The sequence below is a fragment of the Oncorhynchus mykiss genome, chromosome 5 (assembly GCF_057628025.1).
Source record: "Oncorhynchus mykiss isolate SJ-2025 chromosome 5, ASM5762802v1, whole genome shotgun sequence".
NCBI lineage: Eukaryota > Metazoa > Chordata > Actinopteri > Salmoniformes > Salmonidae > Oncorhynchus > Oncorhynchus mykiss.
In genome coordinates this window covers 15,007,036-15,024,227 of record NC_143026.1, presented here as the reverse complement: position 1 = coordinate 15,024,227, position 17,192 = coordinate 15,007,036, and the positions used below count along the sequence as shown (strand labels likewise).

Sequence of the window (17,192 nt, the reverse complement as noted above, 5' to 3'; positions counted from 1 at the left end):
TACTGGATGTTCAAATGTAAAATTCACAAGATAACAGAATGGTTGTGTGCAATTGCCATTTACTGCAGGAGTAAACGTTGGATTCAGGAGAGGACATTATAAGTAGTCAGACAAATGTTAAAACAAGGAATCTTTCTTAAGACAGGCATCTCACCTCATATGAATCCTGTGCAAAACATGAAACAGCTCCTCTATTCCTTCATCCTCAACATGGCAGTCGTGTAGGATCAGCTCTGTGTCACCATCAGCTTCCTGGATGGCCGCGGAGATTACCCTACAGTCTCCAAAACTGAGGCTCAAAACAGTCTTCTCCTGCCCAAACAGGTCCATGGCAGAGGAGCAGGAGAGGTCCAGTTTGTGATGCAGCAGTGTCAGGAGTGCAGGTGCCACTCCTCTCCTCCTTCTCACTACTGCACAGGTATGGAGCAGCTCCAGCAATAGTTTCCTTTCGACCCTGCAAGGTAAGCAGAAATTGGTGGACAAGTACATTGGAACAGTATTCTACTACAGCTTGGTCTCTCCGACTACACAAAGGATAATACAATTTTTTGGTGGGGGTTACAGCCAATACCTATGATATGTTGCAAATGGTCTGGTTACTTCAGACAGAAACGAAAGTTGCATGTTCGAATTGCGTTGGGGACAAGGGCTTGGGTTAGTGAGGACTTGGCCGGCAGGGATTTGTCTCATCGCGCTGATAGTGATGTTAAGCTAACCTGCTTGCTAAAATTAGCATCAAATGCCGCCAAGACGTATGAAACTGTAAGACCGCTATTCCAACGCCACAGGACCATTTGTAACATTTCATATAAATTAAAGGAACACAAAAAAACATAATATAATGCAAATGGGTGTGCGACCAGGTTGTCTGTTCACGTCGCTCATAAGGAATGCTGATAGACAATTGGACAGTGACCTGAGCTCAGAGACTCTGTGTAGAAGAGTCAGAATGCTCTCCATTTCCTCCTTTGGAATGATGGTCAACAACAAGTTGAGTTTGACACCGTCACTGTAGTGCAGGGCAAAACGAAGCGCTTCACAGTCATCATGGTTCAAAACCAGGTTGTTCAGGTCGATCCAGTCATCTGATGACTTCACTAAACTGTTCACCAAGTGACCAGCACGTTGCTCATGTATTTCTCTCAGAGCTGTCCTCTCAAACTGGGAGCTTGTCCTGCAGACACAAAGGAATACGGTACCAAGTGATATAATTACTATAACAGGAAAACAACATTTTCATTGTTGGAATCATGCAACATATTCGATATCTTGTGTCACCCAGACCTTTGAAAGTGAACATTCTTCAGCAAAGGGAGGAGATACGGTATGTATTGGTCTCTGATTCTGCTCCTCCTGAGGTTGATGGTGATGGGTTGTGTGGTGGTCTTCAGCAGGTAGTGAAGCACATCCCAGTCCAGTGTACAGTTAGACAGATCACTACCCGACTTTTCCAGAAAGCATTGGGTCAGTTCCTCATCCTGAGCCTCATACACCACAACAGCCAGCTGCTGCCGAGTCTCCTTACTCAGTCTGTCGTGGAAACATAAACAAACCCATCTTTCAAAACAATAGCACACCTCACAAAACAAAAGTCCATATTTTTTCAAGTGTGAAGAAGATCTAGAAACTTGCCTGATAGTGAGTGGACCCTGATGACACAACAAGGTAGTGAGAAGGAAACCCTGGATTGGACAGTCTATCAGATTTAAGACCCTTACAGTCCAAACTCTAAGGAGTAAAGCTAAACCACTGAGCACTCTACACTGCACCCCTTCTTTTGGAATTGACCTAGACAAGACAAGAGTCAGCTCCTCAACGACCATTGGTCTTCGGCATGTCATTGACCTTGCCAATCTGGCCAGCTTTGCTGTTGACATTTCGTTTACCCTGGAAGTCAATACAAAAAAATGAGGACTTATTCTGCAAATCATGATCAAAATGCTTTTTTTTACCCCCACCATTCTACATTAAAATACCACTATCAAAATCATACTTAAGTTTGTGAAACTCCTTCACTTGCTTGAAGAGTAATGCAGCTCCTTGGAATGAGATACTATCTGGGATGAGACTGACGCTGAGTTTTTCTCCAGGGGCAGATTGGCCTAGGACTGCACCTACTGCCTTGCAGGTTACAGTGGGCAACCACCCTGACAATGTGATGGTGTAGTCTAGGGCCTGGAGGAGTGAGGAGGCTAGCTGTGCATCCCATTCTGAGCCGACAGGGAGTGCACCCCACAGAGACAGCTGGAACTGGTCATCACAGCTTAGAGAGCCCTTTCTCTCCGAGAGGTCTATGGACCAGACTGCAGGGGCTGACCGATAAACAGGAAGTAATGCGTGACAAACTTTTCTGCCTGTTTGAGTCTCGTAGTCTTTCCCATGTGAGAACAGATCTAACAGAAACAAGCACCTTTCTGGAGAGTCGTCTGAATGAGCAAACCCAAGAACTGACAACAGTTCCTCAACAGAGCTCTGTCCTGTCTCCGTGTTGTCCAGATCTCCATGATCAAGCAGGTGCAAAAGGAAGAATCTCTTTAGTCGCTCAGAAGTCAGTGTAGGCATCTTCACCTCTGTATCACTCTCATGTTGAGGAATAATCCTGCCAGAAAACAATGTGTTAGGCCATGAAAGGGTGGAACAACTATTATCACCTGCTGTATGTGTTTGAAAGGGACTGACCATTGACCTACCTCAGTTGTGAAATATATGGTAGGCACCGAAGAAAACTCTTTATTTTGCTTTTATCAGTTTCTAGCCAGCCCTTCAGTCTAACTGGTTTCTTCTCTGTTTGGAGTTTCAGCACCTCAAGTAGGATGGAGGCCTTGTCTGTACCGAGGTCAAGGACCCAGGCTGCAGGCTGAGCTGACTGAAAGACTGTCAACAATGATGGGAGAATTTGGCCCTCCAATTCAAGTTCAAACGACTTTGCAGAGGAGTATAAATCTAGCAGAAAATCACTCTGTTCGTCTTTGTTATCACTCGCAAAAGGGAAGTTTGAGTAGCTGCATACTGTCGACAGCATCCTCAGTGTCTCCTCTCCTGTCTCAAGCTGACGCTGCTTTGCAAAACAGAATAGTTTCAAAAGGCCTTCAATGGTTCCTTTAGTGTCATCATACTGGATCAGAATGCAGTCATTGAACCTGTTCACAGAGAACTTTTTTTTAATGACCACACTCCATTAGGACCTTTATGCTAAAGCTATAGACAATGAAAAGTGTTAGCCTGTAAATCGCATAAACAAAATGGGTTTCAATCACACAAATAACAAAACATAACTTGCCTTAGCTGTGAAATATAAGGCAAACAATGAATGAGGCTCATGTCACACTCATCATTTGACCACCACAGCTCCACTGGTTTCTTCACGTTTTGGAGTTTCATCACATCAAGGAGGACAGAGGCCTTCGTATCAGCAAAGTGTATGTACCAGACTGCAGGAAATGACTTGAAAACTGGCTGCAATGTTGGTAAAACTGCTACACCTTCATCATTCTCATATTTTCCTATATGTTGGTACAAACTCAAAATGAATTTGCTCTGTTCCTCTAAAGAATATGTGCTAGCCAGACAAAGCACTGCTTGCAGGTCCTCTACCCGTTTCAGTCCTGTCTCCATCTGGTACAGAGCCCCGTGCAGCAAAATATCCTGCTGGAATGACCTCACCTCCATTTTCCATGCCACTAATGATCGTCTCAGATCAACAGGTTCAACAAACCTAAAATAATGGTTTTATACAATGGTTATACAGTTATCATAATTATGTTTGAGCTCAGCTACATAATAAACAACCTACATAATGACCCTCCAGTACATTTAATGTACCCACCTGATAGCCTCAACGTTTGGCAAATGGTCAAATATGCTCTTTCCCAAGGAATTAGCTGCATGCAGTGAGTTGTCAACCAAATGTAGACAGAGTTTGACCTTCTCTGGTCTCTTGTGCTTCAGGACCTCTCCCACTCTCTCCCACACCTTTTGGTCCTGTTTCTCCATGACTCTTAAGTGAATTTCATATTCACACAGTCTTAGCAAGCCTTCAGAGTCACTCGGGTTCCCTGAGTGAAGAGCAGCTTTCCACACCTGACATTGTGTAGTGGGATCCAATCTATTAACACAAGTTATGTTACTGTAATTATCTAAAGGCAAGATGATAGTGTTCAAACCATGTTATGTACCATGTCAATGTGATACTTTCAGAATCTGTTAAAGTATTGATACAATATCTTACCAATTAGTATGAATATACTGTCTAAACTCTTCCAGCCAGAGCTGAGAGCCCTTCCAAAGCTACAAGCATAGTGGAAAGGATCACTGATAGCAGACTCACCTGAGACATTGAAGATTTTTCAAAGAGCCCAGAATCAGCCTTAATCCTGGATCAGAGAAAGTGCAGTCAATCAGGTACAGACAGACATTCTTGTTTGTGGACTGGTTGATCACATATGACACAGCACAGCACTGTTGAGGATCGAGATATTGTCCACTGAGATCAAGCTCATACTCCACTTTTTGTAGAAGGAGTGAACAGGCTTCGGGTGACTGGTGCTCATACAAGCACTGGCAAACGAAGAGGAGATCAGCATCCAACTCGGTATGGGACTCATCATGTCCGTGTAGTATTGCAGGCCCGAGGAAGGTGTCTATGACTTTCTCAAGGTATATGTCAGATATTTCCCTTATCTGGTCCTCTGGCACTACACAGTTAATCAATTCAGCAATGTCACTGGACAATAGTCCACAGAGGAAGGACACAATGTACTTCAAGTACTTTCCTTCTTCTGTCTGACACTGTTGAAGGACGGAGGTGATGTTTCCAGGTGTCATCAACAGAAAAAGAGCAGCCCAAAACTCCTGCATCGTGTTGTGGAGAAAAGCAAACGAATGGCCAGTTGACGATTCCTTTGCTGCACTGGATGACAAGAACGCATGTTGAACACTGTTGTCCTTGCAATCCATTTCTGTCAAGTTTACGGTTTTCGCAAGTAAAGCTTGGAAAGAGTTTATAGCTAGAAACTTGATGTTCCCCATATTGTCATGAATGTACTTATCCAGATACTCAACATTTTGGTCACCATGTCTTTTCATGCAATGACGAAAGATCCGCACATACATTTCTGTTATGGTGCATGGGTGGTTTTTAGCCTCACAGGGACTAAATGAAATACAAGCAGTCACTATGAAAGCGTACATTGGGACATGGCATAGACTGAATAGTGCGTCGTTGCTCGTAACACTACAAACATAGTCATCCTCAGTGCCTAACATCCACTTTAAGTAAGCATGGATGGACTCATTGTTGAATCCTTGGACCTCCACTCTGTAAGACGGCCAGTCAGATAAAAACTCGCAGTCTTCTGCCTCTGGTCTGCACGTGGTCAGAATCTTGGCATCACACAGAAGTTCTTTTGCCAAAATGTTATTTAGCACGGGGTTGCCAATCACATCCATGATCCCATCAAACACAAAGATAACATTTTCTGAATTATTTTGAATATCACACAGCACCACATCCTCTGTGCCTTCCTCTGGCTTTAGGTATCTTTCAAACAGCAGAGACCTCAAGGATGAGGGCTGTGAAGAGTGAGACATTGATGTCATCGAAGGCTCATCAAAGTAAAACATATAACTCTCTTGAGGATTCTCATTCTCTGCCCAGATATTTAAAACTTGCTGGACAACAGTTGTCTTTCCAATGCCAGGTTTACCAACAAGTAGAATCTTTTTCTCACTGCTTTCCAGTAAGTGACCAGGGGACAGTTTTCCCTTGTCTCTTGGAATGTAAGTCTTAAGTTTCTTAGAGCGTGCTTTTTTGTACTTGCTTTTAGTTTTGGACAGCTCACTCGAGTCGGTGTCCAAAACGACAGGAATGTAAGTAAAGGGTTTGAATTTTGCCTTGTCTTTGAGGAAATGCATGTGCTGGTCCCATTTTGCATGAAGAAACTCAACGGCTTTCGTTCGCAGCTGCCTTTTGTACCTCTCACAAGGCCCTGATTCTGGAGAGAAAACAGACAAGAATAATGAGAAAACACTAACATTTCCTTACATTTTCCTTACAATGACTACTTCAACCTTGTGATGCTACAAACTTGTTGGATGCATTTGCAGTTTGTTTTGGTTGTGTTTCAGATTATTTGAATGAAATGAATGGTAAACTATGTATTGTGTCATTTTGGAATCACTTATTGTAAATAAGAATGTAATATTTCTAACACTTCTACATTAATGTGGATGCTACCATGACTACGGATAATCCTGAATGAATCGTGAATAATGATGTGTGAAAGTTAGAGGGTCAAAGATCATACCCCAAGACATGCTAACCTACCCTGTAATCTCAACTCTATTGTCGTATACTAGCAGCTGGATCACGTTACGTACCAGAGACGAGGCCACTCTGTAAATCTGGGTCATCCGTAAACGAAAAGCAGCTGATCCATTGATGTAAATCTGGGTGGCGAGGTTGATTCTGGGTAGGGTTTGTTCTTGGTAAGGTTTGGTTCCTTGTGTTGTACAATATTTTTAACAGTTCATAGCTGGCATATTCCCCTTTCTTGATAATCATGTCCAGCATCTTTCTGGTTTTGACAGACCTCTTTTTATGGGATTTAATTTCTCTAACTTGTTTTTCGCTGAAGATGTTATTCTTTCGCAACTCATCAACGACCAAGGAGGGTTTCTGGAGGTGACCCTCAAGAAGAGCTCTGCCATTTTGGACATACTCAAAAGCAGACTGCTGTGTGCTTGCCATGTTGTGGGTTCCCTTACAGCTTCATAGCTGTAAACTTTGTCTGCCGTCGTACCTGTAAAATACAGTGTCAGACATAATGTTATGAAGCTACATCAAAAGAAAATCCCTGTCTATCTACAAAGCCTATGTTTTTGCAGTCCATGTGAAGCTGATATGAAAAATGAATTAACATGTCGAATTTGTGCAGGGCGCCAAATTCAAACCAACAAAAATCTCATAATTAAAATTCCTCAAGCATACAAGTATTTTACACCATTTAAAGATAAAATCCTTGTTAATCCAGCCACAGTGTCTAATTTCAAAAAGGATTTACAGCGAAAGCACCACAAACGATTATGTTAGGTTACCACCAAGCCACAGAAAAACACAGCCATTTTTCCAGCCAGAGAGGAGTCACAAAAAGCAGAAATAGAGATAAAATGAATCACTAACCTTTGATGATCTTCATCAGATGACACTCATAGGACTTCATGTTACACAATACATGTATGTTTTGTTTGATAAAGTTCATATTTATATAAAAAAATCAGAGTTTACATTGGCGCGTTACGTTCAGTAGTTCTAAAGCATGCGGTGATTGTGCAGAGAGCCACATCAATTTACAGAAATACTCATAATAAACATTGATAAAGATACGACAATTATACATGGAACTTTAGATAAACTTCACCTTAATGCAACCGCTGTGTCAGATTTCAAAAAAACTTTACGGAGAAAGCAAACCATGCAATAATCTGAGTACAGCCTTTAGACAACAAAGCTGCCAAAAAGATACCCGCCATATTGGGTAGTCAACATTACTCAGAAATAGCATTTTAAATATTCACTTACCTTTGATGATCTTCATTAGAATGCATTCCCAGGAATCCCAGTTCTACCATAAATGTTTGATTTGTTCGATAATGTCCATCAGTTATGTCCAAATATCTTCTTTTGTTAGGGCATTTGGTAAACAAATCCAAAAGCGTGTTCAGGTTGCGCCGAACGTTGGACGAAAAGTTCAAAAAGTTCCGTTACAGCCCGTAGAAACATGCCAAACTAAGTATGGAATCAATCTTTAGGATGTTTTAAACATACAACTTCATTAATGTTCCAACTGGACAATTCCTTTGTCTATGCAAATGAAGTGGAACGTAGCTACCTTTCACGTGAGCGCGCCAAACTGAGGCTGTGGCACTCTGCCAGACCACTCACTCAAAGAGCTCTTATGAGCCCCTTAAGAGTAGAATCCTCAAAACAGGTTCTAAATACTGTTGACATCTAGTGGAAGCCTTGGGAAGTGAAACATAACTAATAGCCCACTGTATCTTCAATGGGGGCTGAGTTGAAAAACTACAAACCTCAAATTTCCCACTTCCTGGTTGGATTTTTTTCTCAGGTTTTTGCCTGCCATGAGTTTGGTTATACTCACAGACATCATTCAAACAGTTTTAGAAACTTCAGAGTGTTTTCTATCCAATACTAATAATAATATGCATATATTAGCATCTGGGACAGAGTAGGAGGCAGTTCACTCTGGGCACGCTATTCATCCAAAAGTGAAAATGCTGCCCCCTATCCCAAAAAGGTTAAGAACACCTACTCTTCTATTGTCTGACCAGGTGAATCCAGGTGAAACCTATGAACCCGTATTGATGTCACCTGTTAAAACCACTTCAATCAATGTAGATGACGGGGAGACAGAAGGATCTTTAAGCCTTGAGAGAATGGAGACATTGTATGTATTAGAGGTCGACCGATTAATCGGAATGGCCGATTAATTAGGGCCGAAATCAAGTTTTCATAACAATCGGAAATGGGTATTTTTGGGCGCCAATTTTTAAATATTTTTTATACCTTTATTTAACTAGGCAAGTGAGTTATAAACACATTCTTATTTTCAATGACGGCCTAGGAACGGTGGGTTAACTGCCTTGTTCAGGGGCAGAACGACAGAGTTTCACCTTGTCAACTCAGGGGAACCAATCTTGCAACCTTACAGTTAACTAGTCCAACGCTATAACCACCTGCCTCTCGTTGCACTCCACGAGGAGACTGCCTGTTACGCAAATGCAGTAAGCCAAGGTAAGTTGCTAGCTAGCATTAAACTTACCTTATAAAAAACAATCAATCATAATCACTAGTTATAACTACACATGGTTGATTATATTACTAGTTTATCTAGCATGTCCTGCGTTGCATATAATCGATGCAATGCTGGGGGATGATTTAACAAAAGCGCATTTGCAAAAAAAGCACAATCGTTGGACGACTGTACCTAACCATAAACACCAATGCCTTTCTTAAAATCAATACACAGAAGTATATATTTTTAAACCTGCATATTTAGCTAAAAGAAATCCAGGTTAGCAGGCAATATTAACCAGGTGAAATTGTGTCACTTCTCTTGCGTTCATTGCACGCAGAGTCAGGGTATATGCAACAGTTTGGGCCGCCTGGCTCATTGCGAACTAATTTGCCCGAATTTTACGTAATTATGACATAACATTGAAGGTTGTGCAATGTAACAAGAATATTTAGACTTAGGGATGCCACCCGTTAGATAAAATACAGAACGGTCCCGTATTTCACTGAAATAACAAAGTTTTGTTTTCAAAATGATAGTTCGACCATATTAATGACCAACGGCTCCTATTTCTGTGTGTTATTATGTTATAATTAAGTCTTATGATTTGATAGAGCAGTCTGACTGAGTGTTGGTAGGCAGCAGCAGGCTCGTAAGCATTCATTCTAACAGCACTTTTGTGCGTTTTGCCAGCAGCTCTTCGCAAGCACATATTGCACTTTTACTTCTCCAACACTTTGTTTTTGCATTATTTAAACCAAATTGAACAAGTTTCATTATTTATTTGAGGCTAAATGCATTTTTATTTATGTATTATATTAAGTTAAAATAAGTGTTCATTCAGTATTGTTGTAATTGTCATTATTACAAAAAAAATAAAATTAAAGTCTGTATTGCCCAGCGACACTCCCGAAACCTGAAGGATCTGGAGAAGGTCTGTATGGAGGAGTGGGCCAAAATCCCTGCTGCAGTGTGTGCAATCCTGGTCAAGAACTACAGGAAACTTATGATCTCTGTAATTGCAAGCAAAGGTTTCTGTACCAAATATTAAGTTATGCTTTTCTGATGTATCAAATACTTATGTAATGCAATAAAATGCAAATGAATTACTTAAAAATTATACAATGTGATTTTCTCGATTGTTTTTGAAAATTCCGTCTCTCACAGTTGAAGTGTACCTATGATAAAAATTACAGACCTCTACATGCTTTGTAAGTAGGAAAACCTGCAAAATCGGCAGTGTATCAAATATCTGTTCTCCCCACTGTACGTGCAGTCCCTGTGGGGATGACGTCCTCAATGCACTTATTGATAAAACCAGTGACTGATGTGGTGTATTCCTCAATGTCATCGGAAGAATCCCGGAACATGTTCCATTCTGTGATAGCAAAGCAGTCCTATAGTTTAGCATCTGCTTCATCTGACCATTTTTTTAATAGACCGAGTAACTGGTGCTTCCTGCTTTAATTTTTGCTTGTAAGCAGGAATCAGGAGGATAGAGTTGTGGTCGGATTTACCAAATGGAGGGCGAGGGAGAGCTTTGTACGCGTCTCTGTGTGTGGAGAACAGGTGATCAAGAATATTTTTCCCTCTGGTTGCACATTTAACATGTTGATAGATTTGGAAGAACTGATTTAAGTTTCCCTGCATTAAAGTCTCTGGCCACTAGGAGCGCCACCTCTGGGTGAGTGGTTTCCTGTTTGCTTATTTCCTTATACAGCTGACTGAGTGCGGTCTTAGTGCCAGCATCTGTCTGTGGTGGAAAATAAACAGCCACGAAAAGTATAGCTGAGAACTCTCTAGGCAAGTAGTGTGGCCTGCAGTTTATTACAATATATTCTACTTCAGGCAAGCAAAATCTAGAGACTTCCTTAGATTTCGTGCACCAGCTGTTGTTTGCAAATATGGTCCGACTGCATGGTCGGAACTAGAAGCACAAACATTTCGCTACACTCGCATTAACATCTATTAACCATGTGTATGTGACCAATCAAATTTGATTTGCAGTTGTAGGTCACAAGCATTGTAACTGTGGCATCACCCGGGAGAGATCCTCATTTTGTTCACGGTGCAGATTGGAGTTTGGTTTAGTAAGGGTCTAGGACTAAGGCGATTGGATGCGCGTTTGTAAAGAATCCCCCCTCATGATTGGAGTGGAGACACTTCAGACTGGTCAGGTAAATTTGTTCTCCACACTGATCAAAGTTTATTGACACTGCCACCAACCATTAACATTAGCATTTTCTAACCAAAACACAATTTAATTCAATGTCCCCCAGTTTGCATACTCTGAATTTCATGTCCAAATAATCTCTAAGTAACTTCAATCCAAGTCATCAAGTTTTGAGTATTGAACTTTAAAAGAATGCCTAGAAGGCCAGCATCCCAGAGTCGCCTCTTTACTTTTGACGTTGAGACCGGAGTTTTGCCGGTACTATTTAATGAAGCTGCCAGTTGAGGCGTCTGTTTCTCAAACTAGACACTAATGTACTTGTCCTCTTGCTCAGTTGTGCACCGGGGCCCCCCACTCCTCTTTCTATTCTGGTTAGAGCCAGTTTGCTCTGTTATGTGACGGGAATAGTACAAAGCGTTGTATGAGATCTTCAGTTTCTTGGCAATTTCTCACATGTAATAGCCTTCATTTCTCAGAACAAGAATAGACTGACGAGTTTCAGAAGAAAGTTCTTGGTTTCTGTCCATTTTGAGCCTGTAATCGAACCCACAAATGCTGATGCTCCAGATACCCAACTAGTCTAAAGGCCAGTTTTATTGCTTTTTTAAATCAGCCCAACCCTTTTCAGCTGTGCTAACATAATTGCAAAAGGGTTTTCTAATGATCAATTAGCCTTTTAAAATGATCAACTTGGATTAGCTAACACAACGTGTGGTTGCTGATAATGGGCCTCTGTACGCCTATGTAGATATCCATTTTTTTTTTTTTATCTGCCATTTCCAGCTACAATAGTAATATATATCACCATGACCTACTGCTGCTTATCAGGAATTGAACAGGCTGTGAGTGAACAAGTAGGTGAGTGAATGCCATAATATGACATTTGAAATATATCTATTCCTTTGAAACTCGTGGTTGTAATGTTTACTGTTAATTTTATATTGTTTATTTAAATTTAGTTTATTATCTATTTCAGTTGCTTTAAATAAAGCCATTTGAATTGAATGGTGGAAAGGATGAGGGCTGGAGGGGTGTGTGGGCGTTGAGAGCACTGGTTGAACGAGTGCTACAGCAGAGGTAGCTGTGTCGCAGAGCGGCACGCACGTCGTGACAACTTTTTACCAGTTGTAGGTAGTCTATTTAGATTTTTCATAAAACATATTAACGCGCTAGAACTGATAACGGCGACAAAGCATTGGAAAACGACTTTAGGCGCACTACATCTCGTTAGATAAATTCTCTCTGAGGTGGTTTAAAGTGAACTGCATTCTAATTTCGACTTTTCAAGGAAAGGGTTTTACTTATACTCAGTTCTAGGGTCTAGAGCGCATCGCGAGTAGAAATGTGAAATTGAAGTTATGGAACTCCCTCGCGTGCTTGTGTTATGGGAAAAAGTCCACAATGAAAATTACATTAAATGTGGAGAATGATAGGCTACATTTGCATATATTGGCCATCAAGTAGGCTATTAATTTCTATGCCATGGCAGGCTACTGTAGCCTACCATTTGATACAATAAATATATTGAAATATCGATATAAATATCGATATCACTGGAGTCATTGCAAATCAATTTGTGCCACTTGTGTAGCCTACATGGAGCTGGCACATGGATTTAAAAGCCATATACCACACTTCCTCGGGCCTTATTACTTAATCATAGCTGTCAAAACAAGTCAAATCGAAATCCATTGATGGAAAATTATCTGGAATAATTATTATTGACATTAAACTGAATTTTGCTTCTTAGTCTACGTCATTAAAAATTGACGTCGATATTACTTTTTTATTAACTCATAACTTTATGGGGGGGGAAAATGTTATTGGATAAATGTTGCAACTCCTCTCTTGCGTCACAAAAAAAAACGTTTTCAGCCCTTGGCGGGTTTTCAGAGGCCCCTGGGTTAGAAATTGTGCCTAGACCTGGTAAACCATGCCCACTTCCCCACAACTAACGTTGGGCGTGCAATGTTCATACCGGTTTTCAGTTTCCCTTTTAGGTTGACTAACCGCCATGGTTTTTTCTCACTATTAAGGCATGTCAAACATATTAGCTGGTAATATCAGGACTTTGAGTCGAGTGCAAACTCTTATGCACGCGATTTACCTCGATATGAAATCAATCCATTAAAGTGAAATGAGAGTTCTTAACGTTACTTGGATACACGTCTTTCAAGTAAATCCCCCTTGCTCTCTTACAATGAAACTACAAACAAAGTTCAACCATTTCATCTCCATCAGTTCACGGAATATAAAATAAAAGTGATGGCGTTGACATTACTGTAAGTCGGCTGAAAACAACTTAGCTAGGTATCAATGATAGATCTTGCCTACCTTTTATGCTCAGGTTGTCCTGTCATCAGAATTCAGTGTAAAGCCATTTAGATATCATAGCCTCAGTATCCTCCGTATAGGTTATGTTACTGTAGCCCTAGCCTTCTCCGAGCTGCCAACTCTCAAGCATTGGCCGGGAGACACACGTCTTATCTCACGCATTGAAAATTACTGCTTTTATTTTTCTAATTAGTCCATTATAGTCAGCGTATTAACTTTTCAACTGTGCTCTAAATCGTTCTGAAATCGGAACATCTTCGCCTGCTATTTAACATCAGGGCTCTGTCATTGGCCAGTCGTGCCATCACGTATTTAAAGAAACGCCCCTTAAGATTAGAGCGGCATTTTTTAAATGTTGTATTTTTTTTATTTAACAGTAACACGTAAAACACGAAAAACAGAGGAATTACACAAAGAAATATGGAAGACAAAAACATAAGAATAATACAAATCCACATTATATCAAATCAAATTTACTTGATTTATTTTGCTCCTTTGCGCCCCAGTATTTCTACTTGCACACTCATCTTCTGCACATGTATCACTCCAGTGGTTAATTGCTATATTGTAATTATTTAGCCGCTATGGCCTATTCATTGCCTTATACCTACCTCCCTTATCTTACCTCATTTGCACACACTGTATATATACTTTTTTCTACCGTATTATTGACTATATGTTTGTTATTCCATGTGGAACTCTGTGTTGTTGTTTGTGTGGCACTGCTTTCCTTTATCTTGGCCAGGTCGCAGTTGTAAATGAGAACTTGTTCTCAACTAGCCTACCTGGTTAAATAAAGGTGAAATGTAAAAAAAATAAGTGAAAAAAATAGACATGTAGTGAATACATTTTTTTGTAATACGTTTTAATGATTCTAAATCGTTTTTCAAATCAGAAGAACATTTTTTTTAAAGGCTTTTTCTACATACATTTTGATTTGTGTTTTCCTAATAAAATAAAGAGATTTATGACATACTGACATTCAATTGTGGAATCAGTGTATTAAAATAATATGTCAAACTTAGATATTTCAATGGTTGTATGCATTTTCCTGACAATAGATAGTTTTACATCAGTCCAGAACAGCTCACTATGTAAACAATTACAGAGTAAGTGTTCAATAGATTCCGTTTCTAGTTCACAAAAACTGCATTCTATGTTAACATCAGGTATATATTTAGAAATCAAGCTATTACACAAGTATAATCTATGGATAATCTTAAAGGAGATCTCCTTTACTTTATTGGTCACCATAAATGTGTGTGGAGTGAGCCAAGCACGGCGCCAGTTTACATCAAACGATGATGCCCAAAAAAATATAGCAGAAGGAATAGAATGTCTGTAGAAAATATCCCTTACTAAACGATTGTTGAATTTCTTATCTAGTAAACCTATGCCATTCACCTGGATATCACTTACAATAGGAGATGTTCCAAAATAAGCATTATTCTGAAGTAAAGATTTTCTCACTAGGTATAATTTTCCTTGCTTGAAACCTCAAAGTTGTAACTTTACATAAATGCTCTCCACATCAATAGATTTACACAAATACTAACTAATTAGCTGACAATGACAATGTTTTTCGAGAACCAGTTACGGTAAAATAACATCTTGTTTCTATGTAATATTGACCCATTATTCCATACAATCATTTATGAGGTGAAAGTTGTGTTTATACAGCAAAGGCCAGCACATTAAAGCCTGCTTGTGAAAAGCCGCCCATTTCACAGGAAGTTAACCCACAATATAGGGACATTGTAGTAAAAAATTAAGCCCTCCGAGCTTCTGAAAAACAAAATTAGGTATAATATTCCAGAAACTACGAGGATTTTTTAAAGTGCCTTTTAACCCAGTTGACTTTTGATATCTGATAAAAGAGATTGAAGTCTAAGACATTTAGACCGCCGTCACAAACCCTGTTGATGATAACATCTATTTTTATCTTATGTGGCTTGTTTTTCCATATGAAGTTGTACAATGGCCTATGTAAGGTACAACAAGTGGATTTGAGTGTCAATCGATAGCCCCTCAGTCTAGGATTAAATCCCTCCCTAACCATGAGGATCATTTATTTTTGATAGATTTGTACATTCAGTTACAGGATTCAAATTAAGATCATTCAGAGCCTTAAGATTTTTGGTGATCTTTACACTGAGGTAGGTTACAGTATATTTTTCAGAGATGTTACAATCTGCTGGATTGACAGCTCCTTTCAGAACAAACATCTCACATTTGGAAAGATTTAATACCAAACCTGAGATTTTGGAGAACTGCTTCACAATATCCAATGCTAATCTAGTTTGTGACACATTTTTCAAAAAAAGTGAGGTGTCATCTGCCAGTTGGGATATCTTGTTCTCTCTGGCCTGGAATGTAATGCCTTCAAATTGACTTTGAGCTACTAACAAAAATATAAGGTGGAATTGGACAACCTTGTCGTATTCCTTTGTAAATGTTAAACCTTGAGGATATTCCATGAGAGTTTGATTCAGCTATTGTCACCATTATACAGAGTTCTAATAGCATCATCAACAAAAAACTAGCAAACTTCAAATGCGTAAGACAATCAAAGATAAAATTGTGACTTAAGGTATCAAACGCTTTCTGAAAATCCAGAAATAAGATAACAGAGAAGTCATCCAATAGATCACAATACTCAACCAAATCTAACACCAGCCTCAGATTATTAGATGTATTGTGCACTTTCATAACTTTGATTGACATTCATCAACCAGATCATTCAAGCAGGTCTTTAACCTTTTCGCAAAGATTGAGGCTATAATTTTCTAGTCGTTATTTAGGAGTGTGATTGGATGGCAATTATCAATAATTAAGAGATCCTTGTTTGGTTTAGGTATAAGAGTAATAGCCCCTTCCTTCAGAGAGGCAGGTAGTTCTCCCTTCTTTATAGCCTGCTTAAAGGTTTCAAGTAAACATGTTGCTATTTCTTCAGAGGTTTTGTAAAATTCAGAGGTTAATCTATCACAACCTGTACATTAGTTATTTTTTTATTAAGCAACCCCATATTGGATGTCCATAATGGATAAATCTTGACAACAAGACCGACTGAACTCTTCCCTAATCGAGTTAACATTCTCTATAGAATCAAGATCATTAGTCACTCAAACTGTTATCTAAGGAGTAAAGATTCTCATAATACTTGTTGGTAAAGTCGGATAACAACTCTCTATCCTCAGAGGTTACCCCATTAATCTTAAGATTCCGAAGTGTGTTGAGTTCCCCTCTCCTCTTTTCCAAATTAAAAAAGTATCTACTGTTCTTTTTGCTTTTTTCAAGACATTGTTTTCTGGATCTTATGAAGGCTCTTCTAGCCATTTCCTCATAAAATGTATCTAGTTGATTCTGTAAATCATTCAATTTAGCTTTATCATTAAGATCATGATGCTCAATCTCTGTGATATCAACAATTTTCTTAGAGATATCAGCTACCTCAAACCTCCTTCTTAAAGCAAGCCCTTTTCCATAAGTAATACAGGCTGAGCGGATTTAAAATCTTAGCAGTTCCCAATATTTCCCATATTCTGCATTAGAGGTAGTTAAATTCCAGTAAACATAAATTATATTCTTAATCACATTTTCTAAATCATCATGCAATAACAATGAGATATTTAATTTTCAATAACCACCAGAGTATTTCTTATCATTTTTGCACATTCTTATAGTCAGCCATATGAATGTGTTGTGGAAAATCTTACACAGGACACTCAAAGTCAATATCGAATTAATCACTCTTTATTGTCAGCAAGCTGGAGAGGTCACAGTTAAACTTAGATGCATAAGTACCGGTCTGAAGTGAGCTCCAAAAGAGTGTTCCTTACTGCTAGCTAAACCTACTGTACATAGACATGATT

The 17,192-nt window shown here is 39.4% G+C and overlaps 1 protein-coding gene across 6 annotated transcripts in view; it reads right to left on the bottom strand.

Annotated features, from left to right (window-relative positions):
* LOC110523269 (uncharacterized) overlaps positions 1-13,628 on the bottom strand; it is a 29,262-nt gene extending 15,634 nt beyond the window's left edge. For 3 of the 6 annotated variants that reach the window (XM_036976866.2, XM_090233831.1, XM_090233833.1), the window contains exons 1-11: positions 13,321-13,628; positions 6,379-6,800; positions 4,328-5,993; positions 3,827-4,105; positions 3,281-3,715; positions 2,691-3,140; positions 1,994-2,599; positions 1,633-1,887; positions 1,285-1,530; positions 917-1,174; positions 155-454 (exon numbers count right to left, since the gene is read on the bottom strand). In XM_036976866.2, coding sequence (XP_036832761.1) covers positions 155-454; positions 917-1,174; positions 1,285-1,530; positions 1,633-1,887; positions 1,994-2,599; positions 2,691-3,140; positions 3,281-3,715; positions 3,827-4,105; positions 4,328-5,993; positions 6,379-6,748 — 4,865 coding nt within the window. In that variant the 5' untranslated portion in view covers positions 6,749-6,800; positions 13,321-13,628. Of the gene's footprint in view, positions 1-154; positions 455-916; positions 1,175-1,284; positions 1,888-1,993; positions 2,600-2,690; positions 3,141-3,280; positions 3,716-3,826; positions 4,106-4,327; positions 5,994-6,378; positions 6,801-13,320 lie in introns of all 6 variants that reach the window. The other 3 variants (XM_021601817.3, XM_021601818.3, XM_090233832.1) reach the window with 1 other exon arrangement.
* Between the last annotated feature and the right edge of the window lie 3,564 nt (positions 13,629-17,192).